This window comes from Dipodomys ordii, unplaced genomic scaffold (genome assembly GCF_000151885.1).
Source record: "Dipodomys ordii isolate 6190 unplaced genomic scaffold, Dord_2.0 Scaffold135, whole genome shotgun sequence".
Lineage (NCBI taxonomy): Eukaryota > Metazoa > Chordata > Mammalia > Rodentia > Heteromyidae > Dipodomys > Dipodomys ordii.
The window spans coordinates 3,962,840-3,984,394 of NW_012267351.1; the positions used below are offsets into that span (position 1 = coordinate 3,962,840).

Consider the following 21,555-nt stretch of genomic DNA (forward strand, 5'->3'; position numbering starts at 1 on the left):
CCCCCCCCGTTTTCCTAAACTGAGGTTGATGACAAGGCTAAGGCAGATTACCCAGAACGGCCTTTTCCATCTTTCTGGTTGAACTCCTGGAGGTTCAGACCCAGGCCCTGGAGGCCCTTGTCTTCAGGGTCTAGGGTGGAGCTGCTTGTCACAAAGTAGGTGCTTCAGAAAGTCCTGGGGCTGTGGGCATAAATGCATTATTTGCCACCCTTTTTGTTGACAGAAGGCTAACCTGACTATTCCAGTGAGTGATACATAGTATCACATTAGTCATGGAATTACTGAATATGCAGTACTGAGAGGCAGGGGCTGGAGATCCAGACTGTTGTTCTTTGATCCTGGACATTTCTGTTTCAGAAAATAGCTTTGGCTTGGGTACTGGTGGCTTATGCCTGTCATCCTAGCTACCCAGGAGGCTGGAATCTGAGGATCACAGTTCAAAGCCAAATCAGGGAAAGTCTGTGAGACGTTTATCTTTAAATTAACCAGCAAAATGCTGTGGTTCAAAATGTGGTTCAAGTACTGTAGAGTATCAGCCTTGAGCAAAAAAGCTCAGGGACATCAGTGCAGGCCCTGAGTTCAATCCCCAGGACTAGCACAAAAAAGAAAAGAAAAAGAAAGGAAGGGAGGAAGGAAGGAAGGAAGGAAGGAAGGGAGGAAGGGAGGGCAAGCTTCGCCTAGCAGAGAGTCACAAGTATTTAAAGAACTATAATGGTAGGTATAGTTTTAGAGCAGTGAGACACAAAAGATTGTTTCTCTCTTGAAATAACTGCTTTAAACATAGTATCTTAGCCGGGCACTGGTGGCTCACTCCTGTAATCCTAGCTACTCAGGTGGCTGAGATCTGAGGATTGAGGTTCAAAGCCAGCCCAGGCAGTAAAGTCCATGAAACTCTTACCTCCAATAAAACACCAGAAAACCAGAAGTGGTGCAGTGGCTCAGGTGGTAGAGTGTTAGCCTTGAGCTGAAGAGCTAAGAGACAGTGCCTAGGCCCAGGGTTCAAGCCCCATGACTGACAAAACAAAACATAGTATCTTCATTCAATGACTTTCTAAGTCTCATGGAAAAGTTGTCCAACTGGTGATTCTGGGCTTGAAGGTAGATAGATGGGTACCTATCTGAGTCCTTGGGCTTGTGAATAAGATGCCTGGTCCCAAAGAGGAGGTACTCGCTTCTGATTTCTTAGTGTTATTTCTAGTCTGGAATGGGTTTAATTGAGGCATGGATACCAGAGGCTGAATGGGTCCAGACAGTGAGTTGGTACTAAATTCCAAGCTGGGGGTGATAACCGGCTCACCCCATCTTTACCAGTAAGATGCTCCTGAGGCACCTCAGGCTGCTTTCTAGCCTTGAAGTTTTCCTTGGTGTGAGATACATGGGTGGGCAAGGGTCACCCAAGCCTAAAAGGTGGCCCAGAGGGTAGGGCCCCATAAGTAGGCCCTGTGTGTCTACAGTCCGTGGCCTTGGGCTCTTCCCAGATTCCTGTGGTGGCCGCCAAGAAAAGGGGACCAGTGGGGTCCTCAGTTGGGCCTGGGCACATTCCTCCTTGCTCATAAGGATTTGTGTGTGTGTGTGTGTGTGTGTGTGTGTGTGTATACCTATACTGAAGTTTGAACTCAAGTCCTGGGTGCTCTCTGTTTTCACTCATGCCTGGTGTTCTACCACTTGAGCCAGAGCTCTATTTATGGCTTTTTTGGGTGGTTTATTGGAGATAAGAGTCTCATGGACTTTCCTGGCTAGGCTGTTTTTGAACCACGATCCTCAGATCTCAGCCTCTTGAGTAGCTAGGATTCTACATGGGAGCCACCTACCTGCCCAACAACTGGCAGGAAAGAGCCCTAGAGAGCATCCTGGGCTTACAACACTTATGGCCTGAGCCAAAGGATCTAGTACAAGTTAAGTCACTTTTCTGTCCTCAGTTTCTCTGTCATGTCTCTGACTGTGTTACATAGTCACCATTGTCACAGTCATCAAAGGCCTTCCTGGTGTCTCGATGTAGGTTCTGTATCTCTGCAATGTAAGTTCTGTGCTTGGGCACAGAAGTGAGGTGTTGGATAGGTGGACGGGTCCTCCCTGACTATCCGTTACTGGTGTTCGCATACTGCAGTCACTTGCTCTGTTTTCAGGAGCTAATACCTGTGAATGCCTTTGGAAAGGAGAAATTGCTCTTCAGATGGAACGTGTTATTCTTTCACGCTGATCTGATGCGGCTCAGGGTGCCTGGCGTTGGCTAGCTGGCAGTGGACAGTGCTCAGTGGATTTGCCCTGTAGGTGGTGAGGACAGTCGTGCTGAGGTGGGAGGCATTCTACCACCTGACTGGACAGCAGTCAGCCAAACAGTGCTTTCTTTATGGACCGGATGGACTCTGGACCCTGTGGTTCAGGGTGACTTTTGGGTAATGTGCTTTGCAGCCATTATTCTCATAAGAAATATGCAGAAGGCAGGCTGGGGGGGCGGGAGTAACTCAGTGGTAGGGTGCCGGCTGAACATGGAGGGAGTGTTGAGTTGGATCTCTAGGCTCTCAACACAAAAGAACACAGATGATAGATTGTACATCTATAAGATGAAAACCTAGCTGGGTGTATGGGCCTGCTGTGTATCAGCATGCATGGCTCTGTGCTTGCTATTGAGGAATTGATATTATCCTCTAGGACTCTGAGCCAGGGCCTCTTTCTTGTGTTAGAGCTGAAGGAAAAGGAGGTGCAGAGAGGTTATGACTGGAATGGTAGGATAGGATTGGGACTCAGGTTCTCCTGATTCCTGGATTGCTGTTGGTGTTAACCCCAAGGGGGGCCAAACTAGGCAGGGGGACTCCAGGGAACCTGAGGTCAGGCAGGAGAGTCCTTTTACGCCTGGACCCTAAAGCCTGGTGTATTAACTGACAGTCCAAGCGTTCTCTCTTTAGCCCCATGGGTGGATAGGCAGACTGCCCAGACTCCAAGACATTCTTCTGAGTCTCATGGAAGGCCTTGCTGCTGCTGATGGCCTAGCGTCCAGGGTGTTTTAAAATAGAAGCGACGCCTGGAAAGCAGAGCTGTGCGATGTCCGAGAAGGGGGAGGGCAGGGCAGCTGCCACCAAACCCAGCCACCAGCCCAGAGCCAGCATCAAAAATCAGGGACTGTGTCCTGGGTTCTACCTCTGCCTTGGGAAAAAGTGCTTGTGTGTGTGTGTGTGTGTGTTTCAGGGAGGGAAGCTTATGAGTGTGTTCTGGCTTTTAAAGCTGTTTTTTTCCTTTCCTGGTCTCTTAGGGATAGAGAGTTGCTTTTGCTCTAATCTAACACTGGCTGGTCTGATGCCCCTTCTGTAGGCTGGCACACTTTTTTTTTTTTCATAGGCCAAACCATCTGGAATAGAGTTGGTAAAACAGTAGGGCCAAAGACCTTCCTGCAGTTCTGTCTTCCTGAGAGGAATCCTGGGATGGCAAAGTATGATGGTGTAAGGTTTGAGCTGCTAAGTTGTTGTTGTTGTTGTTTGGTCATGGGGCCTGAACTCTGGGCCTAGGCGCTGTCCCTCAGCTCTTCAGCTCAAGGCGAGTGCTCTACCACTTGAGTCACAGTGCCACTTCCGGTTTTCTGGTGATAAGAGTTTCCTGGACTTTCCTTCCCAGGCTGGCTTTGAACTGTGATTCTCAGATCTTAGCCTCCTGAGTAGCTAGCAGAGCCACCGGCGCCAGCTGTGATCTGGGTTCTTAAGGAGGGGGTGGTTAGGGAAACTTGGAGAAGGCTGGAGGTTGGAGGGAGCTGGAGCAGGGTAGAATTTGGGTAGGGACCCAGCAGGGAGTGAGCCTTCCTTCCATCTCTTTTCTGAATTTCCATCTGTGGTTAAATGTATCCCATGGGCTGAACTCAGCCATAAGCTCACTGATAACAGTCCTTAACCATTCACACTGCTATGGAGGAAAGGAGAAAAGTGGATCTGGAGCCACTAACCATGTCCAATAGAATAGATGATGGCCACTGCCACTATTCATTGAATCATATCTCTGTGCCCTAGAATGGTCTAATGTTACACTCATTTCATGGCTTTTCTGCAACAATTCCTTTAGTTCCGCTTATTTATTTCTCAGTCATGGGCCTGAACTCTGGGCCTGGGCGCTGTCCCTCAGCTCTTCAGATCAAGGATGGCACTCTACCACTTGAGCCATAGCTCCACTTCAGGCTTTTTCTGCTTATGTGGTGCTGAGGAATCAAACCCAGGGCCTCATGCATGCAAGGCAAGCGCTCTACTACTGAGCCACATTCCCAGCCCCTAGTCTCATTTTAATAGATGAACAAAGTGAGACCTTATCAGTATAAGTAGTGTTGCCAGGGAGAAATTTTGTTTTGTTTTGTTCAATCATGGGCTTGAACTCCGGGCCTGGGTGCTCTGAGCTTTTGTGCTCAAGGCTAGTGCTTTACCACTTTGAGCCACAGCACCACTTCTGGGTTTCTGGTATTAATTGGAGATGAGAGTCTCATGGATTTTCCTGCTGGGGCTGGGTTTGAACCACAATCCTAAGATCTCTACTTTTTTTTGTCGGTCATGGGGCTTGAACTTTGGGCCTGGGCGCTGTCCCTCAGCTCTTCAGCTCAAGGTGAGCGCTCTACCACTTGAGCTACAGCGCCACTTCCGGTTTTCTGGTGGTTTATTGGAGATAGGAGTCTCATGGTCTTTCCTGCCCCAGCTGGCTTTGAACCGAGATCCTCAGATCTCAGCCTCCTGAGTAGCTAGGATTACATGTGTGAGCCACCAGTGCCCGGCTTCAGAGCTCTACTTTCTGAGTAGCTAGGATTACAGGTGTGAGCCACAGGTGCCCAGTTTAAGAAAAGTTTAGTGAAGGGATTATTTGCAAAGATAGGAGCAGAGTATAGAGAGGCTGCCAGGCTGGCCTCTCTCACAGGCTTATGACCCTTCTGTATACTCACTATCTTTTCTTTTGTTTTCTTTTTCTTTCTCTCTTCCTTTCTCTTTCTTTCTTTCTTCCTTCTTTCTTTCCTTTTTCTTATTTTTTTGGTCGGAGACCAAGATATGAATGCTGTTGGCTCATAGGCTGGTACTCAATCACCTGAACCATGCCTTCAACTTCCTTTATTCCCTTTTTTTTTTTTTTGTCGGTTGTGGGGCTTTAACTCTGGGCCTGAACACTGTCCCTCAGCTCTTCAGCTCAAGGCTGAAGAGCTCTACCACCTGAGCCACAGTGCCACTTCTAGTTCTCTGGTGGCTAATTGGAGGTAAGAGTCTCAACAGATGTTCCTGCTGGGGCTGGCTTTGAACTGTGATCCCCAGATTTCAGCCTCCTGAGTAGCTAGGATTACATGTGTGAGACACTGATGCCCAGTTTCCTTTTTAACTCAAAGCTGGGGCTGTCACTTGAGCCACAGATCCTTTTCTTTTTTTTTTTTTGTTGTTCTTGTAGGTGTTTGTTTTTGTTTTTTTGTTGGATAATTTTAGATAAGAGACTCACAGACTTTTCTGTCAGGGCTGGTTCAAACTGAGATCTTCAGATCTCAGCCTCCTGAATATCTGGGGTACAGGTGTGAGCCCCCAGTGCTCCACTGTGTCACTGTCTTGTGGTCACCTAGATAGGCTGGGAAATGCCCTGGCAGGTGGGTGCTTGTAGCTCTGCTCCCCATTTGCCTTTGGAGGCAGTGTCTCACCCTCTTTGGGTCTTGTCTGTGCCATGTTGTTACAGTGGTTATTGGTTCTTAGAGGGTACCAAGGCATCCCTTTCTGGATCCTTCCAAGAGAGCCTCTGCAGAGAAAAGGGGCCACACCAGGATGCTATGGACAAGAAGAGAGCCTGCTTTGCTAAGGGCTGGGAGGTGGGGAAGGAGGAGAAAAAAAGGAGGAGGAGGGAGAGGAGGAATCAGGCTCACTGAAGTGGGGAACTCTCCTGTATTCCTAGCTTCTGGACAGGGTGACTAAGCCTGGGAGTGAAATGCACCCTCATAGGTTTTGGGTGATAATCCCACCACTTCCCAGCTCTGTTTGAATCTGTTTCTGAAAAGCTACCTTGTAGCTTTTCCTGCTGGCAGTCCCACTTTGCAACAACTGTTGCAATGTGGTCTTAACATTTCCTGTTCTTAGAAAAAGTATCAGTGTACACAATGTAAACCATCAGTGAGAACAAAAACTAGATTCTTGTTTGAACCCCTCAATTATCTTGCCTCTGCAGAAGTAACTCCAAGGCCAAGTTTACAGAGGGCTGAGATCTTTCCATGCTCTTCCCCACCTGGTCACACATTTATAAGGAGATAGTGTGTGTAAAAAGGTCTTCTTTGAGTCACATGGGATGAGAAATTTTCTGTGACTTGCTTTGTGTGTGTGTGTGTGTGTGTTCGCGCGTGCCAGTACTCAGGATTGAACTCAGGGCCTGAGCCCTGCCTCTTAACTTTATCACTCAAGGCAAGCACTCTACCACTTGAGCCAACTCCACTTCTGGCTTTTTGCTGGTTACCTGGAGATAAGAGTGGACTTTCCTGCCTGGTCTGGCAGATCTCATCCTCTCTGAGTAGCCATGATTACAACCATGAGTTGCTAGGGTCTGGCATGTGGCTTGATTTTCAGTCAACTGTATTATAGGTAGCTTTCTGTGCTACCACATGAAATTTACCTCCTTCCTCCCCTCTTCCCCCCATGGAACTTGAACTCAGGGGGGACTGGGCACCTTCCTGAGCTGCTTTTGCTCAAGGCTAGCATTCTACTACTTGAGCCACACCACCACTTCTGGCCTTTTCTGTATATGTGGTATTGAGGAATTGAACCCAGGGCTTCATGCATGCTAGGCCAGCACTCTACTGCTAAGCCACATTCCTAGCCCCAGTACCTTAAGTTTTGTTCATTCCTTTCCCCACTGATGAGCAGTTAGGTCAGTTTTGGATTTTGTGTTGCAGGTAACTCGGGGGATGAAGTCCTATCTATATGTCTTAGGGTTCCTTGGGTCCTGGTATGGGGTAGGTTCCTAGGAGTGAAACTGCCACTAGGGTGAATGAATGAATGCAAGGTTAGTTCTCTAGCAGTTGCCTTCCAGAGCAGTGTGTGTGTCTTACCCACACTTGCTCTACAGAGCGGTAAGTTTTCCACAGCCTTTGTGTGTGTGTGTATGTGCGCATGTGTACTGGGGCTTGAACTCAGGGTCAGGGTACTCTCCCTTAGAAGGTTTGTACTTTTCCACTTGTGCCATACCTCCACTTCTGCAAGTCTCAGACTTTTCTACCCTGGCTGGCTTGGAACCTTAGGTCTCAGCCTTCTGAGTAGCTGGAATTACAGGCCTGAGTTAACAGGCTTCTACACACATAGCTTTCTTCACATTTTGAATAGACTTATTCATGACAGGCTCTTGAGGGGCTTTGAGTTCAGGGGTGTGGTGGTGGGGTAGGTGTAGTGGGGTGGGGGCACAATGAGCAGAGCAGCTGTCACTGCCTTGTAGCTGATGAGTCAGGGAAGATGTGACACAACTATCTACCCCCCCCCCTCCAGCCCCCAGCCAGGATGGAGGTTATATAAATGTGTTGTGTAGACTGTACTGGGTGATACACAATCCCTTCCCTTTGAGCTTCCAGTATTGCTAGATTTACATTCTTAAACTGGGGTGGAGCTTGCGTAATTTGTTCCAAGGTCAGCCAGGGAAGGGTTGGTTAGGTAGACTGGCAGACTGTGGACGAGGACCAGGGTATGGCTTGCTGACCCTTATCAAGGTCATCAGTGACCAAGTCCTGCTCTACAGCCTTTACTATGGCAGAGAGCTATAGTCCTGTCTTCCCAGGCTGCTTTCTGCCTTCTGTCTATGCAGGGCAGGCTGCCTGGCTTATGTCAGGCTGTCCTGCTTTATGCTCAATCCTCAGGGCGTGGGGTGGGTGGATGCTCGGGAGGCATCTGTGCCTGCGCCACTGAGCAGTGTAGCGGAAGCCATGAGTGACTGGTGGATGGAGGGGTTGGGGGAGGGGATCAGAGTTCAGCTTCTGAGGCTGGATCTTGTCTCTGTTAGATAAGGGAACAGATGCTGGGATCGCTTTCCTCTGGCCCTGCAGATTGTCCTTTCTCCTGCAGAATCCTGAGAACTGTGTGAAGTGGGAATCTTGTGGGTGCTGTTGGTGGTGGTTGTAAGGAGACTACAAGCTCAGAGTTGGTGGCTCTATATCTGTAATCCTCAGGAGGCTGAGCTCTGAGGATCATAATTTGAAGCCAGTCCAAGCAGGGAAGTCTGAGACTCTGTCAGCCTTGAGCAGAAAAAGCCAAGGTATAGCTTAATCCTTAATCCTGTTGGGTAAGTGCTGCAGAGAATGGGGATAGCCCATCCCAAGAGCCCAAGGGGAAGCCACAAGCTCTTGGTGACTGGATCCTTGGCTGAAGGCCAGCAATGTAATGGTCTCTATGTGGGTGTTGCCTCAGGCCCAGAAGAAGTTGGACTCCCTTCCTGTACAGTTTTCCTGTATGCTGCTGCACTGGGGAGTGCACCTGCCGAAGCCTGGAACTGAAGAGGTTGTTTCCTTCTCAGTGTTTAAGGGGACCGGAAAGGGTGTGACACACATGTGAGAAAGCTAGCATCCAAATGGTTAACATAAAGGCTGGTACTGAAGACTGTGTTTTAATGAACTGGCAAGTTCTGGTGCTAAATAAATGAAGTGTGGTAGGCCTTCAAGGAAGGAAGCCCACTGCCACAGAAAGCCTGGCCTTGTGTGAAATCTGCCATCCTAACCCCCTTGTCTGTCCTTGGCTAGTAATCTCCTTAGTGGCCTGGGCTGCTGTTTGCTGTAGCAGGAATGTTCTTTGACAGGTGGCTTTGTATATTGGGTCTTGGGGATTAGTGATGACAGTGCCTTTAGGGAATATTAAAAGATGCCCTAGCCAGGTGCTGGTGACTCATGCCGGTAATCCTAGCTACTCAGGAGGCTGAGATCTGAGGATCATGGTTCAAAGCCAACCCAGGCAGGAAGGTCTATGAGACTCTTCTCTCCAATTAACTACCCAAAAGGCAGAAGTGGAGCTATGGCTCATGTGGTAGAGCACCAGCCTTGAGTGAAAAAGTAAAGCCAGTAGTAGCGTGCATGCATGCGCGAGCGCACCCCCCCACGATGGATCTTTTGCCTTTTTCCCAAGGAAGATTTCTAGTCTAGAAGCGAAGGCTTCTGTGTCCAGTGGTAGGTCCTGTAGTCTTTTTGGTGGGGCCACAGAATAGTGATGAGGAAAAACTTCTGAGCTTTAGGGACACTTCCTGGACTCAGGGTTGCTGCCAGTGGCTTGTTCCTTCTTGGCCCCAGGCTGAGGGACAACACTGTAGAGAAGTGTTTTGTCCACAAATGACTTCTTAATCCTAGAAGGGATGGAGAATGTTCTGGGCCATCTGCCATGATGTTCTGCAAGTCTGCTGGGCTGTGTTACCTCAGCTTTCAGTCCTGAGTTGTTTGGTGTTGATTTCAAGGCCCCTGCTTTCCTGGTCTGAACCTGGGGTACTTGTGCCTGCATGGGGTAGTTTGGGAGGAAAGATCAAGGGGGAGGACAGGAATTCCCAGATTCGATTGAGCCCGTGGGGGAGCCCTATGTTGGATCTTCTCAGTTTCCTCTCATGCTCTTAACCCTATAATATGGGCTGACCCGGCCATGGTTCCGGCCTGCTCCTGTGCAAGAAATAGCAGCAGCAACAAAAATAGAACAGAGTAAACAGCTCACTGCTCTCCTCTGCTACATAGGTGAGCAAGGCGTCTGCAACAGGGCCTGGAGCAAGAGCTTACCGTGGTTTGGTTTTGCATCCTACCCCAGGTTTCTGCAGTATCTGAATGGAGGGTGGTCAGCAAGGCAACTTTCAGTTGTGGGGTTGTTTCCTGGGATCACTTGAACCCCTTCTCAGGGGGACTCCCACTCTCCAGGAACATGTATCCATTTGTGTCAATGTTTATATGACTAACTTTATATAGAGTTCTAATTTAGTTTTGCTGTCTGTCTGTATTTTATTTTTGTTAGTTGTGGGGCTTGAACTTGGGGCCTGGTGGCTGTCCTTGATCTCTTTTGTTCAAGGCGAGTACTCTGTCACTTTGAGCCTTGACTCCACTTCCCATTTTCTGGTAGTTAATTGGAGATAAGAGTCTCATGGGGGCTGGGAAGGTGGCTCAGTGGTAGAGCGCTTGCCTTGCATGCAGGAGGCCCTGGGTTCGATTCCTCAGCACCACATAAGCAGAAAAAGCTGGAAGTGGCGCTGTGGCTCAAGTGGTAGAGTGCTAGCCTTGAGCTGAAGAGCTGAGGGACAGTGCCCAGGCCCAGAGTTCAAGCCCCACGACTGGCCAAAAAAAAAAAAAAAAAAGTCTCATGGACTTTCCTGCCCAGGCTGGCTTCAAACCACAATCCACAATCCTCAGATCTCAGCCTCCTGAGTAGCTAGAATTACAGGAGTGAGTCACTGGTGCTCATCATGTATTATTTATTTATGCTGGTCCTGGAGTTGAACTCAGAGCCCGGGTGCTGTCTCAGCCCCATAAGTAGCTAGGATTATAGTTGTGAGCCATTGGGCCTGGCTTAATTTTATTTTTAGTAATATGTAGATAATTTTTTTCCAGTTGCCTGACTAGAATTTACTGTATGCTCTATGAGGAATATAGTACTCTAAAAGTGAGTTTCTCAAAGTACAAAAGTAATGAAAAGTTGGATTCCTTCTGGCTCATAGTAGGTTCAAAAACTGATTTCAGTGCATTTTATGTCCTAGCAGCCGACATTTTGTAAGATGATCTGTTTTACTGGCAAGTGTCCTGCAGTTCAGTAAAATAGCTGGCTCATGGGAATGTGTCTTTGACAGTTAATTCATTCAGCAAATATTTACTGACGTTTACTATATCCTGGGCCTGTGTTAAGGCCTGGAGATGCCCGGGAAGAGAGGTCAAAGGTCAGGCTGATCTGTCAACAAAAACTCCAGCTCTACTCCCCGTCCCCCTCAACCAGACAGCTGTGTTTCTCTGCCCGTAACCTGGGAACTTAGGGTTCTTGGAATTCTCAGTGGATAATTTTTATTGGTTGTTAATTGTGTCTAATAAACATTACTGATGGTAAACTAATTTTCATAATTACCAGCGCCTTTATTCTGGTGCTTCTTTTATTGCAGCAGAAGATGGCTGTGCCTCCCACGTACGCCGATCTTGGCAAGTCCGCCCGGGATGTCTTCACCAAGGGCTACGGTAAGAGTCAAGAGAAGCCAGGGCCCTTCCACACACACATGGGTCTGGCATGCTTACATTTTTTTCCTGCGGTAGATTTGGGAGATCAGATCAGTGCTTGAGAACTTCCATGTTGGGGAAACAGGATCAGCTTCTCGGGCAGCTGGTTGTGTCGCCAGTAGGTGGCGGCTGGCACATTGCTGTGGGTAAAGTGCACATTCTCGTTCTCTCTCTCTCTCTTGCAAGTGTTCAGCAGCTTTGTGGCTGCTGCTGCCTGCCATGGAGCTCGGCTTCTATATTTAGCCTCCTGTGCCCACGAGGCCTGATGACTCTGTCTGCCAGCTGCTAGGCACCATCTCTCCAGCCCTGCTAGGAGCAACAGGCAGGGGCCAGGTGGAGTCCTAGTTATCTGTCTGTTGCTATTTCATGGCAGGCACTCTGTACCCCCAGTTCTTACCATAGAGGGCTTTATTTTATTGAAATGTATGTTCATATTTAATTAATGAATTAACTTTATTTATTTATGCCAGTATTGGGGCTTGAACTCAGGGCCAGAGTACTATCCCTTAGCTTTTCATTCAAGACTGCTGCTCTACCACTTGAGCCACAGCACAACTTCCTGTTTTCTGGTGATTAATTGGAGATAAGTGTTTCAGGGGCTTTCCTACCTAGGCTGGCTTTGAATTAGGAGCCTCAAAATCTCAGCCTTGGGAATGTGGCTTAGTGGTAGAGTGCTTGCCTAGCATGTTTGAAGCCCTGGGTTTGATTCCTCAGTACCACATACACAGAAAAAGTCAGAAGTGGCACTGTGGTTCAGATGGTGGTAGAGTGCTAGCTTTGAGTCATAGAAGCTCAGGGAAAGTGCCCAGGCCCTGAGCTCAAACCCCATGATTGGCAGAAGGAAAGAAGGGGAAAGGAAAGGAAAGGAAAGGAAGGAAGGAAGGAAGGAAGGAAGGAAGGAAGGAAGGAAGGAAGGAAGGAAGAGCTCATGCCTGTAACCCTAGCTACTCAGGAGGCTGAGATCTGAGGATCATGATTCAAAGCCAGCCTGGGGGCTGGGAAGGTGGCTCAGTGGTAGAGCCTTGCATGCTCGAGGCCCTGGGTTTGATTCTTCAGCACCACATAAGAAAAAAGCTGGAAGTGGCGCTGTGGCTCAAGAGGTAGAGTGCTAGCCTTGAGCTGAAGAGCTGAGGGACAGAGCCCAGGCCCAGAGTTCAGGCCCCACGACCGGACCCCCCCCCCCAAAAAAAAAAAAAGCCAGCCCGGGCAAGGAAAGTCTGTGAGACTCTTATCTCCAATTAACCACCAGAAAACTGGAAGTGGCACTGTGGCTCAAGTGGTAGAGTGCTTGTCTGCAGCTGAAGAGCTCAGGGATAGCACCCAGACCCAGAGTGTAAAGCCCCATGACTGACAAAAAGAAAAAGAAAAAAAGAAAGAAAAGAAAAAAAGAAATATCTCAGCCTCCTGAGTAGCTAGGGTTATAGGCATGAGTCCGCCAGTTCCTAGCTTCAAAGGCTTCATTTTAGGAAGTGTTTCCAAACAGCCACGAGGAAGCCAGAGATGCTGTTCTTGGCTTCAGTTATTTAACCCACTTAAAAGTTGTTTTCTTCTTTCTTTAGGATTTGGTTTAATAAAACTTGACTTGAAAACAAAGTCTGAGAATGGATTGGTAAGTTGTTCAACTGTCCTGGAACATGGTATTTGTCATCCATTATCAGATACCTGGCCAGTCAGGGACCCCTTTTGGATTGTGACAGTTTGTGGTTGTTACTTCAGTACTTCTCTATATTGGACACTCTGAAAACCAAGCTGGGAGACCTTGCTTCAGTAGTTATTAATATGCTCAGGAAAATGAGGGTGGCCTCAGTTGTACTTTCCCCTCCCCTCCCCTCTGTCCCCCTCCTCTCCCCTTCCCTTTTCTCTTTTTTGGTGCTGGGGAATCAAACCCAGGTCCCTGTATATAGGGTACTAGGCAAGTACTCTTCCACTGACCTATACCCTAGTCCAATCCTAATTGCTTCTAATTTTAAAATGGACTCATGTTATTCAAAACAAAAACATCATCTTTGGCCAGCTGTCAGTGTCATATGTCTATAATCCTAGTTACAAAGGAGGCTGAGATCTGTAGATATAGATCAAGCTTTGAAGCCAGCACCAGCAGACACTTGCACAAGACTCTTAACTCCAATTACCTATCAAAAAACCAGAACTGAGCAAGGCACAGGTGACTCATGCCTGTAATCCTAGCAACTAAGGAGGCTGAGATCTGAGGATCATGGTTCAGGCATGATGATCTGAGGATCATCAGCCCAGGCAGGCAAGTCTGTGTGACTCATCTCCAAAACTGGAAGTAGTGCTCAAGTGGCAGAGGGCTAGCCTTGAGCTGAAGAGCTGAGGGACAGTGCCCAGGCCCAGAGTTCAAGCCCCACGACCCCACCAAAAAAACCCAAAAAGGGCTGGGAAGGTGGCTCAGTGGTAGAGAGCTTGCCTTGCATGCCAGAGGCCCTGGGTTTGATTCCCCAGCACCACATAAGCAAAAAGAAAAAAAAAAGCCAGAAGTGGCACTGTGGCTTAAGTGGTAGAGCGCTAGCCTTGAGCTGAAGAGCTGAGGGAAGCGCCCAGGCTGAGTTCAGGCCCCACGACTGGACCCCCCCCCCAAAAAAAAAAACAACCAAAAAAATCCAAAACCAGAACTGGAGGCATGGCTCAAGTGATAGTGTACTAGTTACAAGTGAGAGGCCCTGAGTTCAAGCCCAGGATTATCACAAACAAAACAATCTTAGTAGAGCTTTTCAGAGTCTATCTGTAGCAGCTGCCAAAAGGGAAGAATTTAGAAGTAGAATTACTGTTCCACCAGCTTTAGCTCAAGTCTTTTTCTCTGTCCAAGTCTGAAGGAAGGATGGAAGAGAGGTGCCTTAGTGTATAGACTCCAGGGCTCCAGGAGAAGAAGGAAGCTTTCTCTTAACACCTTCCCCCCAAAAAACCCTCCCTCCAAGATTCTTTACCCCCTCTCACATTTTCAAAATCTAAGTGAACTACTATAGAAGTAGCACTGTGTGTGTGTGTGTGTGTGTGTGTATGTGTATGTATGTATGTGTATGCGCGGGTGCTGGGGCTTGAACTCAAGGTCTGGACACTATCCCTTAGCGTTTTATTCCGAAGGCTGGTGCTCTACCATTTGAGTCACAGCTCTACTCCCAGCTTTTGGGTAGTTAATTGGAGTTAAGAGTTTCACAGACTTTCTTGCCCAGGCTGGCTTCAAACCACAGCTCCTCAGATGTGAGTAGCTGGGATTATAGGGGTGAGCCACTGGTCTCCAGCCAGAAGTAGCTTTTGTCTGCACATGCTTAGGCACTCACCTAAAGGCCAGGAGTGGTAGGTAGCCAGGCTGCTGAGCTGCAGGCTGTGACTCTCCCTCTCCTTTGAAGGAATTTACAAGCTCAGGCTCAGCCAACACCGAGACCACCAAAGTGAATGGCAGCCTGGAAACCAAGTACAGGTGGACTGAGTATGGCCTGACGTTTACTGAGAAGTGGAACACCGACAACACACTAGGTACCGAGATTACCGTGGAGGATCAGGTAAGGCTGCCCACGGGAAGACACGGGGTACTTAGTCACATGTGCTTGCCGCACTAAACCTACTGGCTACTTTCTTTTCTGTTTAGCTTGCACGAGGACTGAAGCTGACCTTCGATTCATCCTTCTCACCAAACACTGGGTAAGAGTCTCATCTGTTTTCCATGAGGACATTCTGTGATGCTGCGGATTCTGGAAACCTCTGGTGACAAAGGGTTAGACCTATATAGATTCAAGATCTCTGGTTTTGCTTCACCCCCGCCCAACCCCTGCCCCCAGGACACATAAACATTCAATCTTTAATAAACAGTGTGGCAACAAGCACTGTTTAATTTAGGAAAGGTATTCATGCAACAGCTAGTGGGGTTTTGTTTTTTGTTTTGGTGTTGGTCCTGGGTCTTGAACTCAGGGTTTGGGTGCTGTCCCTATGCTCTTCTTTGCTCCAGATTAGTGCTCCATCACTTGAAAGACAGCTCCCTTTGCAGCATTTTTCTGGTTAATTGGGAATAAGAGTCTCAGGCTGGTTTCGAACTGCAGCCCTCAGATCTCAGTCTCCTGGAAGCTCGGATTCCTGGCCTGAACCACTAGTACCCAACCAGTCATGTTTTCTAAAAGAGTCCACATTGTCTTTGTGGCCCTGGCTGCAGGTGTCAGGCTTTCACTAGTGATGCTGCATTTCATATGAGCGGAGCTGCTGGTGAGGTACATGGTCAAGGCTGAAGGGCAGCAGGTGACACTTGGAAACAGACTAGTTGGTGGCCACTGTTAGCCCATTCTGTAGGTGTGGAGAGGCTTTCTCCCCACTTCCTGCATGTGGACACAGAAACCTTATGTTCTTTGTTTTTGGGTCCGGTCATGGGGCCTGAACTCTGGGCCTGGGCGCTGTCCCTCAGCTCTTCAGCTCAAGGCTAGCACTCTACCTCTTGAGCCATAGCACCACTTCTGGCTTTTTTCTTTTTGCTTATGTGGTGCTGAGGAATCGAACCCAGGGCCTCATGCATGCAAGGCAAGCACTCTACCACTGAGCCACCTTCCCAGCCCCAGAAACCTTATGTTCTTAACCATGAGCTGGCTTCTGAGGCTTTCTGATCCTTTGTCCCAGGCCCTCTGGTCACAGATTAGGCTTGTTTATTGCATCAGGAAGCAAAACAGTGTTTTTTTTTTGGTCTATTTAGCTCTGGGGTGTTTTAGTGAAATTTTCTCTCTTTGTCTTTCTGGTGCGTGGGCTTGACCTCAGGGATTGGGTGCTATCCCTGAGCTTTTTTGCTCTATCACTTGAGCCACAACTCTACTTCTGATTTTTTGTTGATTAATTGGAGATAAATGTCTCATGCACTTTCCTGCCTGGGCTGGCTTCAAATTGGGATCCTCAGATCTTAGCCTTCTGAGTAGCTAGTGTTATAGGTGGTTTTTTGTTTTTGTTAAGGGGTGGTGGTACTGGGATTTGAATAAGAGCCTTGTGATTGCTAGGCAAATACTCTCGCATTCTAGCCTTGCCCCACTCCCCAGCCCTGACCCAGACAGTTTTGAAGAACGGCTAGTTGTTTTGCAGAATGTCCTTCAGTTTGGATTAGTCTGATGTTTCTTCATGATTAAATTCAGTTTATGCATTGTTGGCAATTTGTAGAAGTATTGTGTTCTCAGGGCTTGCTATGAGAGAGAATGGGTCAACATTGCCACTATTGACCTTGATCATTTGGATAAATTGATGTCTTCAGGTCTCTTTGTAAAGATACTACTATTTTTGTATTTAGTAGATACCTAAGGGAGATACTTTCTATTTTTCTTTTTCTTTTGGTGCAGTCCTAAGGTTTGAACTCAGGGTCTAGGTGCTGTCCCTGACCTTTTTTTTTTCTTTTTTAAAAAAATTTCCTCAAGGCTAGCACTCTACCACTTGAGCCCCAGCTCCACTTCTGGATTTTTTGGTGCTTAATTGGTGCTCAGAGCCTGCCCAGGCTGGCTTTGAACTGTGATTCTCAGATCTCAGCCTCCTAGGATTACAGGTGTGAGCCACCAGTGACACCTACGGAGGTATTTTAAGATAGCAAATATTCTATTTCTCATCATGCTTTGGTTCACAAATAGAAACTTGGCTTGGTAATTTTGGCTTGCAACAGGTTTGGCAAACTGATGTTCTTTCTTGTCTGTCTTTCTTTCTCCTCCCTTCCTCCCTCCCTCCCTCCCTCTCTCTCTTTCCTTCCCTTCCCTCCCTTCCTTCCTCCCCCCTCCCTCCGTCCCTCCTTTCCTTCCTTCCTTTCTTCCTCCCTCCCTCCCTCCCTTTCTTCCTTCCTTCCTTTCTTCCTTTCTTGCCAGGCCTGGGTGCTGTCCTCTAACTTTTGTGTTCAAGGCTAGCCTTCTATCACTTGAGCCACAGCTCCACTTCTGACTTTCTGGTGTCTATTTGGAGATAAGAGTCTCATGGAGTTTCTTGCCCAGGCAGTATCTAAGATTTACAGGCATAAGCCATCAGCACTGGGCTTTCGGTTATTTATTTAAGCCCTTATTTATATTAGTATTTATTCATGGACATTAATTTTATTCTTTGTGTTATAACATATCATTTATTTTGTGGCTCACATTTGCTCCAGATTTGGCCATTGGGGGCTCCTACAGATGGAAATCTAGTGTGCACTTAAATCTCTTTCTTTTTTTTTTGTTGGTGATGAGGCTTGAACTCTGGGCCTGGACGCTGTCCCTCAGCTCTTCAGCTCAAGGCAAGCACTCTACCACTTGAGCCACAGAGCTGCTTCCTGTTTTCTGATGGTTTATTGGAGATAAGAGTCTCACAGGGTTTTCTGTCCAGGCTGGCTTTGAACCGTGATCCTCAGATCTCAGCCTCCTGAGTAGCTAGGATTACAGGCATGAGCCACTAGCATCTGGCTTAAATCTGTGTGTGTGTGTGTGTGTGTGTGTGTGTGTGTGTGTGTGTGTGCGCTGGGGCTTGAAGTAAGGGTCTGTGCTTTTTTTTTTTCCTCAGGGTTGGTACTATACCACTTGAGTCATACCTTTAACCTCATGTTTTTGCTGGCTAGTTGGAGATAAAAGTTTCAAAGACTTGACTGTCCAGAGTTAGCTTTGAACCTGGATCCTCACATCTTAGCTACCTAAATAGCTAGGATTTTAGGCATGAACTCTCCAGTGCCTGTCTTTTATTTTTGAGCTCATCTGTGTTTTTGCTTTTAAAATATGTATCGGGTTCACTTGAGCTTGCTCTTCCTTGGTCCTGCTAATCAGCTGTTTCCCCCAAAAGACCACTGGAGAAGGGTATTAAGAAGATCAAAGTTATGGGTGCTAGGTATTTTATTTGAAGAAAGCTTTGTTGGCTCTTGTTAGAAATTGGAAATAAACGCTGGCTTTCTAGTGCTGCCTGGAAGAGCACCTGGCTCCTGAAATACCACATCTGGGTAGTACTGCAGACATCATTTAGGGAACCAGTACCCACCCTGAGTGCCTGCTGCTTGCTTGTTAATCACAGATCAGATCATGCCTCCCTTGGGTGCTTGTCAAATTAGCACCATTGCTTAAATAGCAACAACAACAACCACAACCCTAGTGATATTTGAGAAAGCAAAGACTCCAGGGCTGTGATGCACTCTGATAGGAAGAGTGGAAACTTGGGGGGAAGCTTCAGCCACGGCCCAACCCCTATACTTGGGGAGCCGGAGTCACTGGCCAGGATCCCTGGAGACACTGGAGGTATTGTGCAAACTGGCTCAGAACAAACCACTGGTCAGTTTCTGCTACAATCATCACACTTTGTGGTTGGCAACAGCTTCTGATCTAGTCATTGTAAGATATCTGATTTCTGCATTTGTGGTTTCTTTTCTCTCTTACCAGCTCTTTCAGTCCAGCTCTGTCCATGTCCAATTTGGTACCTCAATCAGTCTTCTTCTGCCAAAGAGTAGGCATACAAAGATAAGATCTGGAAACTTTTTTTTCCTTTAAGAAAAATTTTCTCTCTCTCTCTGCATGCATGCATTCATGCATGCATGTGTACATAATACATATATGCATTAGAATACAAAAAGGGTTTTGTTGTGACATTTGCGTATCTGTATATGCCGTACTTGGACCAAATTTCATCTATATTACCATGTCTTTTTTTTTTTTTTTTTTTTGGTCAGTCATGGGGCTTGAACTCAGGGCCTATAGGCTGACCCTGAGCTCTTTTGTTCAAGGTTGGTGCTCTATCACTTTGAGCCACAGCTCCACTCCCTGTTTTCTGGTAACTCATTGGAGATAAGATTCTCATGGACTGCCTAGGCTGGCTTTGAACCTCAATCCGCAGATCTTGCTACCAGCATATGGCTTATATTACTATTTTTTTTTGGGGGGGGTCCGGTCGTGGGCCTGAACTCTGTGCCTGGGCGCTGTCTCTCAGCTCTTCAGCTCAAGGCTAGCGCTCTACCACTTGAGCCACAGAGCCACTTCCGGCTTTTTTTTTCTGCTTATGTGGTGCTGAGGAATCAAAACCATGCATGCAAGGGCCTCATGCATGCAAGGCTCTACCACTGAGCTACCTTCCCAGCCCCTATATTACTATTTCTTCATTACTTTTTTCCTCTTTTTAACAATTTTTAGTGAATATAATTTGCTATTATAGTATATATATATTCACAGTATATAATATATAATACATATTATGTCCTTATATAATGCGTATTACATTCATATTATATATGTAGCATATTACATTTGTATTATGTACATATTATATATCAAATTCATATTACACATAAATATCCTTTGATTATAGTTATTCCCCATTACCCTCCCTTTTTCTCTTCCCTCATCCTTTTTCGATCTCCCTCAGCAGTCTTAACTTTTTTTTTTTGTCTGGTTGTGGGCCTGAACTCTGGGCCTTGGCGCTGTCCCTCAGCTCTTCAGCTCAAGGCTAGCGCTCTACCTCTTGAGCCACAGCGCCACTTCTGGCTTTTTTTTTTCTGCTTATGTGGTACTGAGGAATCGAACCCAGGGCCTCATGCATGCAATAGAGCCACCTTCCCAGCCTGCAGTTTTGCTTTTATAATCATCTCATTATCGTCATCATTATCAACAATATTACTGTTATTATTTCTAGGTCTAGATTCTGCATATGAGTGAAGACATGTGATATTTGTCTTTCTGAGCCTAGTTTATCTAGCACAACATGATGATCTCCATTTCCATCCACTTTCCTGCAAAAAATAATAATTTCATTCCTTATTGCTGAATAATCTTCCTTGGTGTATATCTTTTCTCATTCACTTTATCTGTTCGTCAGTTGTTGTCACTTAGCCTGATTCATATCCTGGCTAGTGTGAATAATGCTGCAGTAATCATGGATATGCAGGTATATTTATTCTATGCAGACTTAGATTCCTTCAGATATATACCCAGGATAGGAGAGTCAGATGGTAGATGTATTTTTAGTTTTGTGATGAGCCGCCATACTGATTTCCATAGTGTCTGCACTAGTTCACATTCCCATCTATAGTATAATGGTTCTTCTTCCTTCCCTCCCACATCCTTGCTGGTTTTCTTGATGATAGCCATTCTGATTGGGGTGAGATGAGATCTCAGTGTTTTGATTGGCTGGAATTTGTCTTATTGAGAGATAGCTTCTTTGTTGTAGTTTTCTTCTCTCTTCAAAGCCTGCCTGGATGTACAGAAGCATATTGAACAGAACTCAGGTCCCAAAAGGTTTGTCATTCAAGAAAGGTGTTAGTTTTCATTTGATTTTTTTTTTAATCGGTAGCGGGGCTTGAACTCTGGGCCTGGGCGCTGTCCCTCAGCTCTTCAGCTCAAGGCTAGTGCTCTACCACTTGAGCCATGGCTCCACTTCTGGTTTTCAGGTAGTTAATTGGAGATAAGAGTCTCACGGACTTTCCTGACCGGGCTGGCTTTGAACCATGGTTCTCAGATCTCATCCTCCTGAGAAGCTAGGATTACAGGCATGAACCACTGGTGCCCGGCCTTATTTTCATTTGAAACCTCTAAAATTCTTGTCTCACTGAGAACATAGCTTATTTAAACTTCAGTTTCTTTTCTTTTTTTAAATATGGAGACTCTCAAGCAGAGGAGTTCATACAAAGTATACTGTCCCAGTCATGTTCCCATCTCTCCACTCTAAGGACCACTCACCAAAGGATAGTCATAATTGTACTCCATCCTCATATAAAAAAAATAAAAAAAGAACTAACAGGTAGCATGTAGTTTCATGTGTAGATATTTTGTTACATACTTTTGTTTTTTTGGGGGTGCTGGTCCTGGGACTTGAACTCAGGACCTGGGCACTGTCCTTGAGCTTTCTCTTTTTTTTTTTCTTTTTCTTTTTGGCTCAACGCTGGTGTTCTACTACTTGAGCCATATCTAGCTTTTTATTGGCTAATTGGAGATGAGTGTGTCATGGGATTTCTTGCCTAGGCTGACTTTAAACTGTGATCTTCAGATCTCAGCCTCTTGAGTAGCTAGAATTACAAGCATGAGCCACCAGCACCCAGCTTTTGTTATATTTCTTGTGGTAAGCTTCCTTTTCATTATTACAGTAATTAAAATTAATCATTGCCAGGTGTGGTGGTCCAGGACTCTGGACACTGAGACAAGAGAATCCTGAGTTCAGGCCTAACTGGGCTACCTAGTGAGACCTTGTATTGAAGAAAATTAAATTAATAATAACTCTTTAATATTGTGATATTTTTACTCTGTTCAAATGCACGTTCTTGCTTTTATGATTTTTACAGAATCAAAAATTGTGGAAAACTGGGAAATTTTATTTATCCCACTCCTCAGTCCTGAATTTTTTAGATTGTCTTTTTCCCCCCTTGCCATTTATTTGTTGATGCAAGATCACTGTCCTGTAGAGTTTTTTTTTTT

The 21,555-nt window shown here is 46.5% G+C and overlaps 1 protein-coding gene across 1 annotated transcript in view; it reads left to right on the forward strand.

Moving 5' to 3' along the window:
* Vdac1 (voltage-dependent anion channel 1) overlaps nt 1-21,555 on the forward strand; it is a 32,577-nt gene that overhangs the window by 1,489 nt on the left and 9,533 nt on the right. Inside the window, exons 2-5 of the mRNA XM_013030965.1 lie at nt 11,071-11,143; nt 12,742-12,791; nt 14,551-14,703; nt 14,790-14,842. Coding sequence (XP_012886419.1) covers nt 11,077-11,143; nt 12,742-12,791; nt 14,551-14,703; nt 14,790-14,842 — 323 coding nt within the window. The 5' untranslated portion in view covers nt 11,071-11,076. The remainder of the gene's footprint in view (nt 1-11,070; nt 11,144-12,741; nt 12,792-14,550; nt 14,704-14,789; nt 14,843-21,555) is intronic.